This window comes from Dipodomys merriami, unplaced genomic scaffold, assembly GCF_024711535.1.
Source record: "Dipodomys merriami isolate MVZ:Mamm:240054 unplaced genomic scaffold, mDipMer1.0.p SCAF_19, whole genome shotgun sequence".
Lineage (NCBI taxonomy): Eukaryota > Metazoa > Chordata > Mammalia > Rodentia > Heteromyidae > Dipodomys > Dipodomys merriami.
The window spans coordinates 14,708,257-14,727,706 of record NW_027203270.1 but is presented as its reverse complement, the minus strand read 5'-3'; the positions used below and the strand labels follow the sequence as shown (position 1 = coordinate 14,727,706).

General features: G+C 52.0%; 1 protein-coding gene across 7 annotated transcripts in view; it reads right to left on the bottom strand.

Moving 5' to 3' along the window:
• Abr (ABR activator of RhoGEF and GTPase) overlaps window positions 1-19,450 on the bottom strand; it is a 206,439-nt gene that overhangs the window by 12,321 nt on the left and 174,668 nt on the right. The window contains exon 1 of one of the 7 annotated variants that reach the window (XM_070027416.1): window positions 11,492-11,747. The exons of the other annotated variants lie outside the window; for them this stretch is intronic. Coding sequence (XP_069883517.1) covers window positions 11,492-11,653 — 162 coding nt within the window. The 5' untranslated portion in view covers window positions 11,654-11,747. Of the gene's footprint in view, window positions 1-11,491; window positions 11,748-19,450 lie in introns of those variants that run through there. 7 annotated transcript variants of the gene reach the window in all.

The following is a 19,450-nucleotide window of genomic DNA, read 5'->3' as shown; positions in this document are numbered from 1 at the left end:
GAGGAGGCAAAGAAGCAGAGTGAGATCAGACACCATTTGGGAAGAACCCCTGCCCGCCCCCCTAGGATCTCCTCAAATAAAGTCAGCATGAGGCAGCCACTGGCTTGGCTGCTGCCAGGGCTCTGGTCTGGGGTATGTGAGGCCAAACAGAAGCCCTGACTTTAGCCTCCCTTTCCTGAAACCTCCCTCCTTTCTCAATTCCTTTGGTCCTTGGCCCTCCCTGGACTTGCTGCACAGACTGCCTCCCTTGGACAGTCTTTCCATCTAGAGGTAGAGGGATAGCAACTGTTCTTCATCAGCAAGATGAGGCAGACAGGTTGCTGGCATATGATCTTCGCACTGAGCTGGAGGTGGGTCTCTTCAGGCCTTAGCAGGGTCTCAGCGTTGGCTTGGTTCACCCCCTGCCCCAGTGTCCCATGACCTGGTACCTCCCATCAGCGGCTCTGAACTGCTGAGCCCATGTGCTGTGTCCTCTTTCTGACGTGACGCATGGACACAGCCTGGCTGTGGAGAGGGAAGGGATGGAGAGCTCTGCTGACTTTGACTCTTCTACGTGGGCAGGTCACCACCCCTTCCCAGCCTACCTCACAGGGCTGTGTGACAGTCTGAGTGGTTTCTCTGAGTCTGACACTAACCAAGCCGTTGCACACTTGTCAGGAAACAAAGGCCCAGAGAGCAAGAGAGGCCCCTCAGGAGCAAGAGCTGAAGCAAAATTAAGTCTTCTTGATGCCCCCTCTCTGAGAAAGCCACTGCACAATGTATATCTCCCCTGCTGTCAGCACTTCTTGACAAGAGTGGCAGCTGCGGTCCCCATGAATTACTAGAAAGGGGACAGCAGGCTTCCTGACCTAGGGTCTGGAGTTCTGGCCACTTAGTACATAAACTTCCTGTTCCTCTCCATCACATGGGCCCATTTTCCTGGGACTGTTTGGAGGAACAACTCCTGATGCTAAGGCCCAGTTTTAATTCCCCTACCTGCTGAGTCCTCTATTTCCCTCTGCCTTATATTTCCCTCCATAACCTTCCAAGGCCTTTCTGAGGTGGGATCTGGGTAAAGTTTCCCTTACCTGTTTTGCCCTAAGTCCCTACATTGACATCTTCCTGGCTTGTGCAGCAGGTATGGCCCTCGTACCTGCTCAGAAAGGCCCAACTCAGTCCCTCAGAACCCTGATGATGCTGTTTCCCAGGAGGTCAGCAGCCTCCCAAAGCAAAGTCTATTTCAGGATGTCATTTAAATACAGAAAAAGGAGGGTGGAGAGTGGAGAGGGACATGGCACATTTTCCAGAGCAATGATGTTGCCTGAACTGCTGTGACTATTTATAACCCCTGGGAAATGTGGACTCTGCTATTTCCTGATTAGATTAGTGTAGTGTTGGGGTGGAGGAACAACCCCTGGGACTTGAGGGCAGGGATACCTGAGTGCTCACCCCTAATCCCAAAAGGCAGGTGCTATCTGTGGGGCCTGTTTTTGGGTGGCGGGGGCAGGGAGGTGCAGATCAACTGAAGGAGGGAGACAAATAGGGGCTTGGGAAGGGGTGGGAGGCCCCCCAGAATACCACCAGACCTCCACCGGGGTTCTCCCAGGGCAGGGGATAGGCAAGAGACAGAAATGAGGCAGAAAAAACCATGAAGGAAGTTACGAATATCTTGTACAGGTTACAAAGCACACCCAGCCATGGTCAAGTCATAGCCACATATTACCTTCGCCCCAAGATAAAATGGCTGGCCTTCAGGATGGATACGGGCCAAGTCACCAGGTTCTCCAGAGCAAAATGCTGGGCCTCAGCTGGAATTCTGTGAGTTGCTGGGGGGAGGCTGCCTCCCTCTCCAGAGCGAAGTGGACTTGCAGGGGGAGAGAGGATCTGAGGCCCCACAGGGTGGATTTCAGGGATGTCCTTTGGGCCACCCTCTGAGAGGTCCCAGGCTTCCTCCCAGGCCCATTTCTCCATCATCCTGGCCACGTGTCTGAGCCTTTCTACTCTCAGCCAACTCCCATGCTTTGCCTCTAGGAGACATTTGGTGAGCCTGGGCCACTCTTACACTGGGGTCTCCATTACTGCTCCCTAGTAGGTGATAGAGTCACATTGGTGCCTAAGTCCTGTATGCTGGACCTCAATCTTTCCACCATTGTCCATGCTTCTAACCAGAAGTCTGCTGGGGATGAACTTTGCTGCCTCCCCCTCCCACCAGCCCTATATGTTGTCCTTTAATCATCAGCAAAAGGCCCATGATGGCCTCTGGCCTCAGCGGAGGGGGAGGCAGACGCCTGAACAATCTCAGCAAGTAGTGCCCAGGAGGTACCCAGGGGATTATGGGGATGATAACACTCACCAGGGCCCCAGCTTCTACCTCCTTTTCCACAATCCCTTGGCCCACCTCTGAAGGCTGTTCCCCTTCTCTTAGAGCTCCTCCCTCCCCACCTCTACTCCACATCACTGCCACAGCACAGGGGAGCTCAGTCTTCCCCCAACTTGGGGCTGTTCCACCCTTCCTTGTGTCCTGCTCCTCTCTTGGAAGGCAAATGGCCTTCCCAGAGCTGGCTTTAGAGGTTGATAAAAATGAAGTATTTTGAACAGGGGCAGTAAATCTAGTACACTGGAGTTGTCACGTAAGAAACTGGGCAGGAACATTAGAAAAGGTCTCAAGAAGGACCTTGCTAAAGCCCGCCATTGAGTAGAGGGGTAAAGAAAGGTCAAGGATTTCAGTGGACTTCTGGACAACCCTGATACAAGCATGGAGACCAGGCTTTGAACCAGGTATGATGTTTTGCGTGGGTATGTCTCCTGTGGCTCCCATGCCAGAGGCCACAGTGGCCATCTTGGGCTGGCTTTTTCCTGCCTTCCTCTAAGGGCAGCCACACACAGGGCTGGGTCCCCTTGAGACACAGAACCAGCCTGTCATTGGGACATACCACAGGCGTGAGAGGCACAGCAGGGCGGGCGGTGGGGAATGGGGAGCTGCCAGCAGCCTGCCTTGCTTCTGGGAGGAGGGCACTGGAGGAATCTGTCAACGTGGCTACTCTGAGGGACTTGGGGAGAGGCAAAGGGAGAGGGAGGGGCCGTCAGCCCTCCATCCTGACTTCCAGCTCAGCAACTGGGTCACAAAAGCTTAGGGTCAGGCTCAGTAAATTGTCACCTCATCTTCCAGTGGCCTGGCAGCCCCACCGTAAGGCCAAGCCAGCTCTGGTTCGCTGGCTCTCGCCCTGTGGGACAGGCACAGCAGAGCTGGCCAGGCTACCCTGAGGGTGTCCTGTGGCCAGAGTTTGCCCACTCCCAGGCCACAGACCAGCTAGGCTGCCCATGTATTCCAAGTCACCCTATGAGGCCATTTTGCCTCTACTTGCCTCCCCTCCCCCTCCTAGAACTTTGAAGTTCCCAAGGTCCACATATGGAAGAGGTTTAGCCGCTCTGAATGAGGCCTTTATTGAAGCCAGGTTGGCTTCTTAGTGCCCATGGCAACTGCCTTCCCCAGCACTCCATCCCTGAGGCTCAGCCTGCTGTGTTCACCCCACACTGTTAGCCTCAGGCTGACCTTGAGGGAAGGCAGACCAAACTCAAATCTGGGCTGCTTCTGAAGGCCCCTAAGGCTGGGCAGAACCATGGAGCTCTGCCCCCTCACAGCTGGCCCATCGGCCATGGCCTTCACGCTATAGGCAGCTTGGAGACTGCTCCAGGACCAGACTACACACAAAAAACAAAGAAGCCGACCCTGCCTGCACCCAAAGCAGTACTGGGGGGCATCAGGGAAGTGAGGGCACCAGGTCACTCTGGGGTAAAGCAAGGCCAGAGCCAAAGCAGCATGAAAGCAATTCCCTGACAGCCTCATCCACAAGGGGAAGGGGTCTTTTAGAGGTCACAGTCCAAGGCAAGAAGGTCAAGGGCTGTGAAGAGCATCATGGGTTCAGAGGCCTTCTTGCTACAGTTTCTCTCTGTGCAGGCCAGGAACACTTTCTGGGCCCCGGGCTTGCTGCTAGTAAACGCAGGAACATCAGCAGTTCCCCTGCCTCTGTGGCTCTGAGTGACTCTTAGGAATCTCACATTGGAGCTGGGAAGGTGGCTTAGTGATAGAGTGCTTGCCTAGCATGCGCAAAGCCCTGGGTTCAATTCCTCAGTGCCACACACACACACACACACACACACAAAACCTGGAAGTGGTGCTATGGCTCAAGTGGTAGAGCACTAGCCTTGACCTAAAGAAGCTCAGGGACAGTGCCCAGGTCCTGAGTTCAAGTCCCATGACTGGCAAAAAAAGAAAAAAGTCTCACATTGACTACACATCATCAAGTCATCACACAGGGAGTGTATCTCAGTAGCGGAGTGCTTGCCTGGCATGCACAAGGCCCTTCTATCCCTAGCACCACAGGAAGGAGAAAAAAAAAAAAAGCAACCATGTGCCTACTGACACAGCATGCTAGGCTAGGTACCACACACAGCTAGGCAGATGGACAGAAATCCTGTACCTCCAGAAGCCCTCAACCAAGGCATATCCCCTCATCCCACCTCAAATTGGCTTCATGATACCCAGTCCTGAGAAACAGCCTCAGGGCCCGAATGGGCACCAGATCTCCCCTTTGGAGGCCCCATGAAACAGGTGGTGCCAACGGCAAGGGCTCATGCTCAGGGCTGGGCTGACGGGGTCATTCTCTGAGCTTTGGTTTCCTCTATATCAAATGATGTGGATAAAGATCACACTTTCCTCATAGAACATTAAGCCTAAGAAAGAGGTGTGAGACTCAGTTCATGCTCAGAATGCACCATCATCATCATAAACTGCATAGACATGTGCTAATGGCTTCCCATTGTACTCGGAAAAAGGTCAAACTCCTGGTGGCCTTTAAGCCCTTTGCAATCTTGCGCTGTCCCTTCATGCCCCTCATCCCCACACTTTCCCTAGGCCTCTGCCTCTAAACATACCCATGTTTTGTACCTTGTTGTTCCTTTGCCTAGGGTGCACTGTTTAATCTTCAACATATAAATAGTTCAAAATATGACCTCCCCAAGCTAGGCTTGGGTTCATCTGCATCACCACATGGGGGAAAAAAAGAGTTCCCTTACTCTCTAATCTATTACCACATTTTCTTTTCTCCCCTTCTCTTCCCTTCCCTTTTTCCTTTCTCTTCCTCTTTTGGTACTGGGGCTTGAAATCAGGAACTGGGTGCTATCCCTTAGCTTTTTCATTCAAGGTTGGCACTTTATCACTTAAGTTACACCTCACTTCTGGCTTTTTCTGCCCAGGCTGGCTTTGAACTGTGATCCTCAGAGCTCAGCCTCCTGAGTGGCTAGAATTACAGGCATAAGCCACCAGTACCTGGTTCTTTCCAACACTCATCTGACCTGAAAGACCATTTATTGATTGACTCTCCTTTTGCAGAGAGAGCCTGCCTTCTGGCTGGGCCTCTCTCTATGCCTCACGCTCAGAATATGAAGGGGACTCCACCAATAGTCCTGGATTGATGAAATCAATCTTTCAGGACAGGGGTCAAGACGCGCCACATTCTTGCTCTCCTCTCTTCTTGTGTGTTTAATGAGTAGCTGGCCTTGGCTCAGGGGCAGCCCTGCAGCCTCTCCCCTCCAGATGCTGCCAGTGTGCTGAGGGCTTAAGGCTTAGGAAAGGAATATTGAGTTGTGGCCAAGACCATCATATGCACTGGATTCTAAGAGATCATCCTGTTTGACAGCCTCACGGTACACAAGCAAGAGAGGTAAGAGGTTTTCCAGGGTCATTACAGCAATCCCAGGACTGGACAAAATGAAACCTCCTGACTCCCATAAGTGTAGGTCTCTGATTCCTCTGGCATCCTCCGCCACATAAGTCAGAGGACTGGGGAGTTGCTACAAGGAAGACACCTTCCAGAGCACAGAGAAGGTATTCAGGTATCTGTTGTGGATATCACTGTGTGGGTTTGTGCTTATCTGGGGCACTGGCTTCAGCTGAGGTCACTATACAGGATACAGATCATTCCAGGTTCTGCTCAGGAGCAAGTTCCAGTCTAAACAGGTTGCAGAAATCCTGTGTTCCAACTCTATGCCCACTACTCTTTTATTTTTTTCCTTCAGTCGTGGGGTTTGAACTCAGGACCTGGGCGTTGTCCCTGAGCTCTTTTTGCTCAAGGCTCAAAGTACTCTACTACATTGAGCCATAGCTCCACTTCCATTTTTCTGGTGGTTATCTGGAGAGGAGTCTCATGGGCTTTCCTGCCTGAGCTAGCTTTGAACCATAATCCCCAGATCTCAGCCTCCTGAGTAGCTAGGATTGCAGGCATAAGCCACTGGCACCCGGCTGTCCCATATGCTTTACAGAAGCCCCCAAACAGCTCCCATGACCCTACCTTTCCATAACTCATCTTGGGGGGTCAAGAAAAAGGGCCTGTTGCCAGACTCACTAGGCTCCAAGGACTGACATTGGCTTTCTCAGATGGGTCCCAGGAGCAGACAGGTGCTATGTGTTCCTATAGAGCACCAGAAAGTGGTCAGAATGCAAGCAACCTTTCTGCTCCCAGTACATGGAGAGAGGATACCAACTAGCCTGCTGACCAGCTCCCAAAATGGGGGGTCACATAGCTGAAGGTTGTTTTTTTTCTCCCCAGACCAGAATCCTTTCACTCACATCTCAGCACCTCCAGAAGTTCCTGGAATCCTTCCAAAATAGTTTCCCTCCTGGGCCTTGGGCCCCATTGTTTCTGGATACTACTACAACCTTGGGCCTGGGCAGCTTTGGCTTTTCAGGAACTACCTTAGCTGGCAGGTAATCAGCTCTCCCTGGTTCAGGGCCATTCAAAAGCTGGGGCACCAAGCCCAGTAGGACTGGCTAGCCAAGCTATGTGTGGGATGAAGAGATGCCAGGGAAGGCAAGTGCCCATTCAACTCCCCCCCCCCCCCAGACGCCAAGAACTAGTGCCTGGAAAAGCTCACTTAGGGCAAGAATTTCCACCTTGGGGCCTGTGAGCTACTCTTAAATGACAAGCAAATTGTACATAGGTGGCTCTGCATTGGAGTGTACTCAGATGTAGCACTTCATCAGCTCTGAGGTTGGGAAACAGCCCATATGGGCCTAAATCAGGTCTCCTCCCCATGGGTTGTGGCAAGTGTGGTGGGAACCACAGTGGCTCTGGTGGTGGGATACAGGGATCACACTAACCCTGCTTTCCACCTGCCAGTCAAACCATAATCCTGGCCCACACAGAGGTCCAGGAGGAGGCAGGCTCATGGTAGGTATTTCTACACCTAGAGGGAGGAACTCTGTCTCTTGCTTACAGCTGTGGGATACTATAGAGGTAGGCCTGTGGATGGTGAAGACACGACACAGGTTTTTTCCCTCTGGTGATGGGGAGGAGGTAGCAGGACAGAGTAGAAGGCAGCTACAGCCAAGGCTGTAATAAGAGTAACAGATTTCAAGATTTTCTGTCTTTTTTGACTTTTTGAAACAAGATCTCATGATGGAATCTAGGTTGACCTTAAATCTGCAATCCTCTTGTGTCTGACTCCTCAGTGCTGAGATTACAGGTATAAGCCACCACCATCAAGATTTTTCTTGATGTCAGAAACCAGAGGATAAATAAATAAGGTCAAGAAACTTCTATATTTTTTTTGATACTGAGGCTTGAACCCAGAGCCTTGAGCCTGACAAGCAAGTGATCTACCATTTGGGCCATACTCCCTGACTGACATCTGTATCTCACACCAGCACACTTGTTCCCTCAATGGCAGGAACAGCCAGTACATGGACATGTGATGCCCTTTGCAAACAAATGCTGTCAAATATTGTCAAATTAAGTGGGATGTTGGTGGCTCACGCCTGTAATCCTAGCTACTCAAGAGGATGAGATCTGAGCAGCATGGTTTAAAGCCTCCCTAGCTTCAATAAAATACCAAAACAGCCAAAAATGAGCTTTGATGATAGCAGCCAGCTCCTGAGTTCAAGGTCCTCTCCTCCCCCAAACACACACACACACACACACACACCACACCAGCTCCTGAGTTCAAGGTCCTCTCCTCCCCCAAACACACACACACACACACACACACACACACACACACACACACACACACACACACACACACACACACACACACACACACACACACACACACACACACACACACACACACACACCTGTCAAATTAAATGACATATCTGGGAGGGCTAGAAGCACACCTGAGATAGCAGTCAATTTAACAAAGGAAGGACCTTTTACAATCATCCTCAGCATCGATTCCCTGGTGGGTACCATCTCTGATTCTGCAAGCAGGGTCTGAGATGGTCACTGTGGAACAGGTGGGCTTAGCAGTACCAGCCTCTCTAACTTCCTGAGAGTATTGCTTTGGAAGTAGGGACTTCTCAGACCCACAGAATCAAAAAAGCTGTCCCTAACTCTCCTCTGTTCCCTGGACCCTACCAGTTCAGCCTGGGTCCCCACTTTCAGCCAGGATCTGGCCTGGTTTGGATCAGAAGCATCTTTGCCTTAATTGCAGGGAGACAGTCAAAGCTCTGATTTGTCTACCAGATACGTTTTGGGCCTTGCCTCACTTTGAGCTTGGTCTCACTTGGAGCCTCTTAGCCTCTCTATAGTCCCCACTAAAAACCTGTGGAGGGGGGCTGGGAAGGTGGCTCAGTGGTAGAGCACTTGCCTTGCATGCTCAAGGCCCTGGGTTCGATTCCTCAGCACCACATAAGAAAAAAAAAAGCCGGAAGTGGCGCTGTGGTGCAAGTGGTAGAGCGCTAGCCTTGAGCTGAAGAGCTGAGGGACAGTGCCCAGGCCCAGAGTTCAGGCCCCACGACCGGACCCAAAAAAAAAAAAACAAAAAACAAACAAACAAACAAACCTGTGGAGGTTGCAGGGTTGAGAATGGGATTTCTCTATGAGCCTCCTCTAAAGTACACCCTAAGGATCTAGATGCAAGCAGGATGGAAGGAAGGCCGAACCACTCAGTCCAGTTTACTTGAAAATGACTTGAGGTGGAAAAAAAAAAAAAAAGGAAAAGGAAAGTACAAATTCAAGTTAAATGCCGAGAGTGCTGGCAGGACCCACAAACCCAAATGCCACGTGTCTCTTCTGCTAAATGCTTGCACAACAAACCAACTGCCAAGTCAGGGGTCAGAAGAAAGCTTCTGCCCCAGAACTCTCCTAGAGACAAGAACAGCCCAACTCAGCCTTGCTGGACACCTAGGAGAGCCTACAAATGGTCTCTGCCTCCCTTTCTTCAGCATCTGGAGGCTCCTGGATCACTAGCCCTACATTTCAAAGGCTTGGTTTTCATGCTGGGACCTTTCCATCAGAACAGACTCTTCAGCTCCAACACCACAGGGTCCCTGGATGAGTCACTCCCCTCCTCCAGCCTTTAATGAGTTTAGTTAAAAGGGAACAGGAGAGCCACAGGTAACTAGGCATTCACAGCATCAAATCCTTAGTTAACGTGTTAATAAGGTAGCCTCTCCTGCTGGCTGGGCAGAAGCTGGTACCTCTTTGTCCACCCCACCTAAACCCCTACCTAATCCTGGCCCCCTTGACCTGGCAGTGAGCCTGCCGCTTGGAAAGAAATAAGGTAAAATGGCTGGGGCAGGAAGGGAAGGGTACAGCAAGCGTTACCTCCACCTGCATACCTACCAGCCTGTGCACAGTGAGGCAGACACAGGAGGGAAGATGTCCCTCTATCACCTGAGGTGTCCAGAACACTGACACACTTTGTCCTACAGCATGTACTAGGGGACTGACTCACTCACACTACACAGTGCCTTCTGGCACCAGACTGGCTGTGCAGTTGCACTGACGCTAACCTGCTCCACCACAGCCCCGCACCTGGTTGGCTAGCCTCCTCTCCAGCCCCCCTCTTGCAGAGATCACCATGACCTGGAGCTGTCAGATGCCACCAGAGGCCAACCCAGCCACAGTCCTCAAGTGGCTTCTCAACTTTGCTAGCCACACATGAAAGGATAAACTAGAAGTGTGGGCTTCAGGGTTTAAAATTTTATCCCTACCTGCCAAGGCCTCAGCCCAAAGGGTAAGGTAACTGGAAGGGTTTTGTCTAGCTAGCCCCTTCCCCGCCCCTTCCCCCTCCCCCAGTTTGGCAGGACCAGGAATCCGCTAGGGGGAATTTCTCACCAACTTTTAGGTTTTAGAATAGTTGGTGAGCTTTATGCTGTTGTCTGCTGGCCTCAGCAAGGGCTCGGAGAGAGAGACAGAGAGGGGATGGCTCCACACTGCCGGGCGCAGACAGCTGCCTCAGCATAGAGGGGCTCTGGTAGCAGCCGAGGCCATCAGGGCTTTGCTAGCCTGGTCGGTCCCCAGGGAGGCAGAAGGTGACACAGGAGCCAAAGCAGGGCAGCTCAAGTTGCTGCCCTGCCCAGCACTTTCCAGGACTGATGTCACCTATGAGGGGGTCAAGTACTCTTCCCTGGCAGGAGATAAAACAAAACTAAGAGCCAACAGGACCAAGCTCACTTTCCACTGGCTGGTACCAGGGGCCTGGGTGCTGGCTAGCAGGCACAGCTTGCACACAGGGGCCTCCTCTGAGGGACAGGAGAGCTTGGAAGCCAGCCCCCCCCCTCAGATTCCTTGTCACGAACTTGAAGGATGCCCACGACCTTGGCCAGCCAGACCTGGCATCTGATTTAGGTCGTTGATTTTTGCTTTATTAGAGTTATCAAGCATTTACTGTGTGCTCGGCACTGGGTCTGGCTCTTTGTTGGATGCCTGATGCCAGGGACCAAAGCCAGCCCCCAGGCAGCCTGCCCAGCTGTAGGACACTCAGCTTCTATCTCAGACTTTTATCCCAATTCAGGTCTGGGGCTGCAGACAAGACAGGCAGTCTGCTCTGGCATAGTTAGGTCCAAGCTGTCTGCTGGGGTCAGGAACCCTCTGGCACACTGTTGACAGCTGGCACAGACCAGCAGTCATCTGGGTGGTCCCTAAAGAAACAGTCTACAGCACCCCCCCCCAAGACTTGGGACAGCACTCCCTCTCCACAACCCATACCCTTCTTCCCGGATGGGACTGGTCCCCACAACTTGCACAAAGAACCCTCACATGGCAGTCATGGTGGAGGTGCCCCCTCGGCAAAGAGGCAGCCAGAGATTCCACAGGAGGCAGGGTCAGGCTTGTGCAGGACTCCTGAAAGGACAATGAGACCCAGGAAGCCCGTGCCTGGTCTGTTTATATTCCTGCCAGTATAGACTTAGAAAGCGGGCAGAGCTGAATTCCCGGGGCCGAGGAGACAATCCTTTTCCCCAGGCAGGAACAGATGCAGAGAACGCAGCCAGGGTTGGGATGGGGGTAGCAACCAGCTTTCATCATTGTTTAAGCCACTCAGAGCAGACCCACACATATGCCCCAGCTTCTGTCCGGGGAATGGGGTGGGGGGGCTCCTGGGATTAGGCAGGAAGGAGCTAGAGTGGAGAGGCTGAGAGTATACAGCAACAGCCCCCCCCTTCCCCCAGCCCTCCCAAAGCCCCTTTGGTCCAACCCTCCTTGCACCCTCTAGTCCCTGCTAGCACCTTGTGGCGGAGCAGCTTGCTGCGCACTCGGCCCCAGAGCCGGGCGCCTGTGTTGAGGGGCCTCTTGCTCCCCGACTCCTCCAGCTGATCCAGGCAGCAGCGCTCCAGGGGTTCACACACCGCCTTCAGGCTGCAGTCGGGCTGAGGCAGGATGTCGGTCATGCCGGCGGTGGCCAGCCTGCGGGGGGCCAGCTCTGAGCTGGGACGCGCGCGCGGAGAGGCGCAGACGGCACTGGAGAGGTGGCTTTTGCGCAGAGCTCAGCCGGGACTGTAGTCTAACGGCCCTGGAAGTGCGCGATGCGGGGCTCGGGTTTCTCCTCCCTCCGCATCCGTGCGCTCCTCCTCCCTCCTCCCCTCCCTGGAGACTGCAGCCCGCGCAGGGAGCACTGCTTAGCCACCCAGCTCCTCCCCGCAGCCTCTGGTCTCCTCTCTGCCTGAGGTCAGTTGGGCTATCAGTGCGTGTGCTACAGTCATCTGCTGAGTGCCCGGCCCCAACAACGAAGGAAGTGCCTCCAAGGGGGCGCTAGAGCTGCCCCCCCCTCAAAAAACACCCTACCCTGGGCTTTTAACTCTTGGCAAGCTGGCGCTCCTCCCAAGTCCCTACTAAATAAAGTTTGACAAGCCGCTAAACACAAGCCAGTCCGACCCCCTAGGTTCCTGCATTAACTCCTTCACCACCAGGCTGCTCCAGGAGGCCTGAGAAGTCTCAAGAAGGTTACAGGCTAAGCCAGAAGGGGCTTTAGGGGCTGGGAATTTCCATCTAGAGCTGCATTTTGGCCACAAAGAGTGATCTTCCTCACCCATGAAGGACTGGAGCTGCCCTGAAGTTCTACTTTTCACCCTCAATTCCAGCCCCAAGGAACCTCCTTCAATGCCAGCTTGGCAAGAGACTGCTTGATCAATACTCTCATACCTCCTCTTACAATAAATGTAGAGTGAGGAAGGTCCCTAGTGTAGCAGCCAGACCCCCTCATTACCCTAGCCTATCTAGGGACGGGGCAAAAGCACAGGCCACTCTGGTTATAGGTGTCCAGCAGGAGGTGCTCCTCCCATGGCTGTTTATAGCCAAGTCCTGAGCATCTCACCAAAAAAGGCTTTTGTTGCAAAGGAGAGAATGTCCAATGGCAGAGGGACAACTGACCACATGTCTGTGCAGGCCACCTTGAGAAACAGAGTGTACGACCTCGTTCTTGACCCACAAGTCAGTGAATGTTCTAAATGAAGAATGAGGAGTTGGGTGCTGGTGGCTCACATCCACAATCCTAGCTGCTCAGGAGCCTAACAACCAAGGATCATGATTCAAAGCCAGCTTGTGCAGGAAAGTTCGTGAGACTTTTATCCCAAGTTAGCCATCAAAAAAAAAAAAAAAATCAGAAGTATAGCTGTGGTTCAAAGGATAGAGCTCTAGCCCTGAGTAAAAAAAGCTAAGTGACAGTGCATAGACCTTGAGCTTAAGCCCCTAGTATGAGTACAAAAAAAAAAAAAAAAAAAATGAAGAATGTCTCCTTTCTCAGAGACAGGAGAAAATCCCGAACTTCACAGGATTAGGGTATGTACAACCCAGATACCTGGGACATTCCACCACTGCAACTCTGGGCACCAGAAGGAAGGAAGCCAGTCTCTGCATGGTGCTATGACCAGGTCCTATGCACAAGACTCCCAATGGCCAACTGCACTTATGTGTCGGTGGTAGAACCCGGCTCAGGGAGGCCACACAGCTGCAGTTAGTCAGTAACTGATCCCTCCCAAGCCCCTGCTGCTCACTGTCTTGACCTAACTGAAGTATGGTGGCAGAGCTCTTTGGACTCATGAAAGAGCTAGGTCAGAACATTGCTTGAGTGGGCTGGGAAGGCGGCTCAGTGGTAGAGCACTTGCCTTGCATGAGGCCCTGGGTTCGATTCCTCAGCACCACATAAGCAGAAAAAGCTGGAAGTGGCACTGTGGCTCAAGTGGCAGAACGCTAGCCTTGAGCTGAAGAGCTGAGGGACAGCGTCCGAGCCCAGAGTTCAGGCCCCATGACTGACAAGAAAAAAAAAAAAAGAACATTGCTTGATGGATCAGGGTACAGAGGCTAGTCCTTGGCATCTGAATGCCCTTGTGGTGTGTCATCCTGTTTTATGTCTGAGCCCTTGGAGCTTTCGGACTAAAGGGCAGCTTCACTAGAGAGATAGCCAAGAATCACCTGGCTTGAATTAGGTTGCCTTTTCTAAGTGTTTAGCCTTATGCTAACAGCTTTACAAAGATTAACTCAACCTTCTTTCAGCTTTATGAAGAACAAATACCCTCATTTTACATTTGAGGGAACCAAGGATGCGCTGGAGTCAAGCAACCTGACCCAGGCCAGGATGGGCTGGGCTGAGAATAGAGGTCAGGCAAACTCCAGAGCTAACTCCCTTCACCTTGAAGGAATGACACCCAGAGGTAGCAAGCTCAGGTCCCGCCTGGATGGTGGAGATGAGGCCTGTTGTGGGGCTAGAACCAGAGACTGAGTTCTGGGTGTCCCTGAATCAGGGGAGCTAATCAGTCCCAAACCTCCCCGAAGTCCACTGCTTTCTGCACAGAGTAGATGGGCTAGGCTGCCAAGGTCAAGCAAGCCCTTCTCATATCCATGACCACTGTAGCTGAAGTTGGGCTAAGCTACAACAGCTTGGCCAGTACCCCAAAGAGGAGGTGAAGAGATCAGCAAAGGCAAGGACCGAGGTTCCCTGGACCAGCTGAAATCCAAGTGACCTTACCTGACCCATCCCTCATCTGCTTTCTCCAGGGCATCTGGGTGCCACCTATGAAGAGTCTCCATCAAACCCCATGAGGTCAAGGCAAGAGAACCTCTGACCATGGCTATCACCAAACCAATTCTTCCTCCAAGGCTTGGCACCTTCCTTTAGTTTTCTTCTCTTTATCCCATTCATTCCATTCAAGAGACAATGACAGAGGGCCTGGCTGAGCACCCGACCCTGGGATAAGGGCTTGGGAATCAGTGATGAATCAAAAGCCAGTGCTTGACAAAGCTGCCAACCCAAGGGAGGGGCCTTAAGTCTGAACAGGAGGTAGGCAGACTGCTGTGCATCTGGCATGTAACAATTGTGCACCTACTCTGTGTCACACCTAGACAGAGAAGGCATCATCTCTGCCCTCAAGAAACCCAGGATTATATCATCACCATAGTGCGGATCAAATGCCAGGGAAGTTGAAAGAAAGGAGATCACTTCTACCTAAATGGACTCAGGGATAACTTCATGGAGGAGATGAGGCTGGTGTAGGGTGTGGGAAAGGCCACCCCTGCCAGGCCTCAGCTGTCCTCTAAATCCCCCGTGCAATGGTTGGTTGTGTAACTGTCTGGGAAGGTGCCACCGTAACTGCTTACTGCATTCACCTGCTGCAGATACGCAATTGGCACTTGGCACTGGCTGGCTAACTTCAGCAGATCCCTTACTGGCTTTCTAAAGCTCTCTTCCCTCTTGTGGGGGTCATATGCCATAGAGTGTAATCTGGGAGAATGGTGTGCTGCATCCCACTGTTGGGTGTGTGGGAGAAGGGGGGCAGGATAAATTCTGTTCTCAAAGCCCTACGCTTGTCTGACTTAGGAACCCCAGGCTCAACACTTGTCTGGGTAAAGCATGCTCTGATTGGATGAACAATGGCCAAGTGGTCTCCATGGTGACAAAAGCGCCTTAGCAGATGGGTAGCTGAGTTGGGAGGCTCTTCCCTAGAGATGTTCATCTCTTCTCTCCTCCCCATGGACTGGGGCCTTCCCTTGGAGACAGCACAGATTGGCCTTCTTTTCCCCAAGGTTTGACTCATTTCTTTTTGAAATGGATGGCCTAGAAGCAGGGTGGTAGAGGGGTTGTGTGGGATAAATGTCCCCAGAAAGTTTCTCAAAAGCAGTGGTCTGATTTCTAGATTCTGTAGCCCATCACGGACCCTTCCTCATCTCTGAGTTAGGCTCAGGTTACCTTGGCCACCCAGGAAGTAACTACATCCCCTTGGCCTATGTCCACCCAGTGCATCTAGCCACACCTGGCAGAACCTACTTCTGAAGATATGTAAGGGCCCCTGACTGCATAAACACAGCCTGGGAGGTAAGGCTTCCATAAACACATGTCGCTGCCTTTGGAATTAAAAACATTCCTGGGGGACTGTCCTATCCTCCCCCCCGCCCTTCCCTAGGCTCTCTGCCAGAGGAATGAGAGGAGTTGTCCCTAGAGAGAAGTGGGTAAGACCCTAGACTTTATGGAGGGAGGGAAACTCACCACCCAGCACAGCTGTGATTGAGGTAAAATCAGGCTAAAGAGATCAGCAACAGCATCACTGAGGAAAAAAGGTCAGCAGGGAATAATACACAGCCTGAGACATGTGGTCATGAGAGAGACAGGCACTGTCACAGTGCTGCAGTGGTGACAGCTGGGGGGTGGGACAGCATCGAGGCAAATCCTCTCTCTAGCCTGTGAACATGAGGAGAAAGGCTCTTCCTCAGAACCTCGGGATGTGGCTGCAGCTTCCCTGCAGTGACCTCCTTTTCCCCAGAACAACTTTCATCTTCCCCCAGGCCAGAACTCCGGTTTCTTATCTGTGTCCTTTAGCTCCAATGACCATGAGCTAGGAAACAAAGGTTCTGAGCTGCCAGCTAGACCAAAGTCACAGGTCCCCAAATGGAGATGACTTGGGAGTGATATGGGGAGGGGAGTCCTAACAGACTACCCTGAGATACCTTGCACTGGCTGAGGATGAAGACTGGACTGGAAAGATTGAGAGGGGTCTAGCAAGGACATCCCTCTCAGCCCCAGAAAAGTCCAGCGACGGGTGGGCCTAAAGGATCAGAGCCAGAAGGCAGAACACTGGTGGAAGGCGAGTTGGGCTGAAGTTGTGGAGTGCAGATAGAAAGTCTGGGAATGGCTTCTACCAGCAGACAAGCACGCCCAGGCTGAGAGAGAACCAGGCAGGACAATGTACAGGGGGGTTCAAGGCCATGGGTGCTGGGCAGGACAGTCCATCACAGGAAACACCCTGGGGAATCAGGCAGCCAATAGTAGAGTTCAGCCTTCACTCAATTTATTTTCTCATCACTAAATGGATACACATTACATGCCTATTGATAGTTGAACTCAATCTATGGGAGCCCTGGCCACCAGTTCCTGGCGTTCCTTTACCAGAAGATCACTGGATAGAAACTGGGGCTCTTTTAGGCAATCAGGCCCAAGGCCCCAGAGATACCCAGCAGTCTATTCTTGTCCATCATATAGCTAGCTATGCATGGGGTTGCAAACAATCTGAGCTCTGGAACCCTAACTCTTCATGGGTAAGTGGCTATTGGTTGTTATAGCTTAGATGCCCAGGGTGAGGCTGGGAAGCGAGTTCAATGGTACTCTAGGTTTAAGATGTGCATGGTGTAAATGCAGGAGGCAGCTAGGATGCCAAGCTATTTATTTGTTCCTCAGTTCAGATCAAACCTGTGCAAAGTGAGCTGTGCTCTTCCCTTCTCCCAGAAGCCTGCTTTGGTTTACCAACAATGCATAGCACGTGCTGCTCCCAATCAGCCTCACTTTTCAGTCCAGGTAAAATGTGTGGTGGCTCTGGGTGGACAAGAGAGGCTAAGCCAGGCTCCCATGATATATGCCTATAATCGTAGCTACTTAGGAGGCTGAGATCCAGAGGACTGCAATTCAAAGCTTGCCCAGGCAGGAAAAAAAAAAAAGTCTGTAAGATTCTATCTCTGAAAATAAGCAACAAAAAGCAAGGGTGCAGGTATAGCTTGAGAGATAGAGCCCCAGATGAATGAGAAAGTAAGTCAGGCAAGTGTGAGGCCTGAGTTAAAACCCAAGTATGAGGGGGTGGGGGTGGGGCGGGGGAAGAGGCTGAAATAGCCTGAGAGCATGTCCACTGCAGAAGAACTGACCGGACAGTACGTCCTTGGCATTGCTGGTGTTTCTCATGGCACATTTGGTCATGGAAAAGGGAGGAAAATCCATTTGAGCCTTTGGGAACATCTTGCTTGTCTAAACTAAACCCACTCAAGCAGGCAGAGCAACCCCACACCCCCTCTTATCTATTCCATCTAATGCATTCCCAATCCTAGGACAACAGTTGCAGCCAAGAGTATGCCTAGACCCCTTGGGTACTTGTTTGCTCCTTCTCCTTGCAGGAAGGAGGGTGTATCTAGGATCTCCTGGCATAGCCAGTGGGCAGGAGTCCCTGGGGAATATTCTTGGGTTACCCAGGACTTCACACTGCAGAAGATCTGAGTCTGAAAGTAGGGCAGGGCAGGGTGTACTCAACCGCCCTGTCCCTTCTCTCCAGTATTATTGAGCAACTTCCTCAAAGTGACCAGAAGAAAGTCCAGGGTAGTCAAGAAAGCTGGACCCCATCCCGCCTAGTAACTGTGGATCTCCAAGTCACTTTCTACACCTGTCAAATTGGGAGCTTGAGCCAAATAAGTCTTCAAAACATCTCTTTTCTTGGCTAAAAACCCCTACCCCTTCTTGTCCCCAAATGAAATCTCATGCCAGTTTCCCAGCCAGAGAGGAGAGGCCCTGGCTTGAAGTGGGACATGGGACCTACCTGGCTCACACCTCCTTTGTCCTCTAGCCTCTAGATGCTGTGGCAAGTTCCCAAGTTCTGTAAGCAAAGCCAGAAGCCCCAGGTCCTCTTTCCAGTGTCTATGGCTTAGACCTGCAGCTCTGACTGGACTCCAGGCAGGCAGACAGTTCTCATGAGAACGCATTTCCTTTGACCGAGGCACTGGCTCTCCCTCTCCCTCAGGGTTGGGGAGGTATGGAGGTCAGGGAGATTTGGGGCTTTTTAAGGACACTGCTGGGTCACAGGCCTGGATTCAGAACACATGTCTCATCTCTACTTCTCTCCCTACTTCAGGAAAACAGTGGGTTTCTACAAGGCTGATGCAGTCTCCCCTCCACCCCACTTCCATATAAATAGGCCTAACACTTATCTCATCTGGTAAATCAGGATGGTATTTTCTGGGTCCTCCTGGCTCGCAAGTCACTCTAGGCTCTCCTCTGAAGTCAGTGCAGCTTGCCTCTTGTGTCTAAGGCTGTATCCAGCCCCCCATCCCAACCCATGGGATGCCATGGTCAAGGATGGACTGGCTCTTTAGGAACTGCTGTAGATTCTGCAAGTGCTGTGGGCTCAGGGGCAGCCAGCAAGCCTATCTGAAGAGGACCCTATGCTGGCAGCCATAACTCAGGCAGTTCCCAGGAAGTTCTGCTATCTCTTCAAAACGAAAGGGACAAACAAAAGTAGGGGTGAGATTTTTAGCTTTCTATGAAGATAAAGCGGCAGCCCCCTGATGGCAAGGTCCTCTGGGCCATCTCAGCTTTGTCACCCACCCCTCAGAGGTGGGCCCAGAGAGGAGTGGATACCATGCCTTCTTGCCAAGGTGGCATTTCCAAATGGGGAGGAGAGAGGCCTGGCCTCCATCTGCTTCCTACTGAATGTTTCCTGTCTCTTTTCTCGGTACTTGCAGGGCCTGGGTCCTCCAAATGAGGAACACCTGGGTCATGGAGGCGGCTGGGCCAGGGCTTACACCATGTGTTTGGAAAAACTCTTCCCAGTAAGTGAATTCTCTCACAGGGCTCTGCCTGGTTTTTCCCCACCAAGGACAAATGTTCCATTGCCTACTTCTCCACATATTTCAGAAGCATCCAGACCTGCTTGGAAGGGTGAGAGCAGGTGGAACACTGAACAGGGTGGGGGGGGGGGTGGGGGAGAAGGATGGGTCTGTGACAGATGGGGTGAGAGAGACCCAGATAGAAGAACTGTCTTAGTCATGGAGGAGGCGTTGTCCTAAGTAAGGAGCAGAATCAGGCCAGGCGCTCAACCTCCCTGTCCCCACATGCTTCCAGGATCTGGTACAATGGCAGTGATGGTGACACAGGAAGTGGCCCAACCTGGGACAACTCAAAGTAGCCAGCAGTAACTGAAGAAAATACCAACTGAAGGTAGATG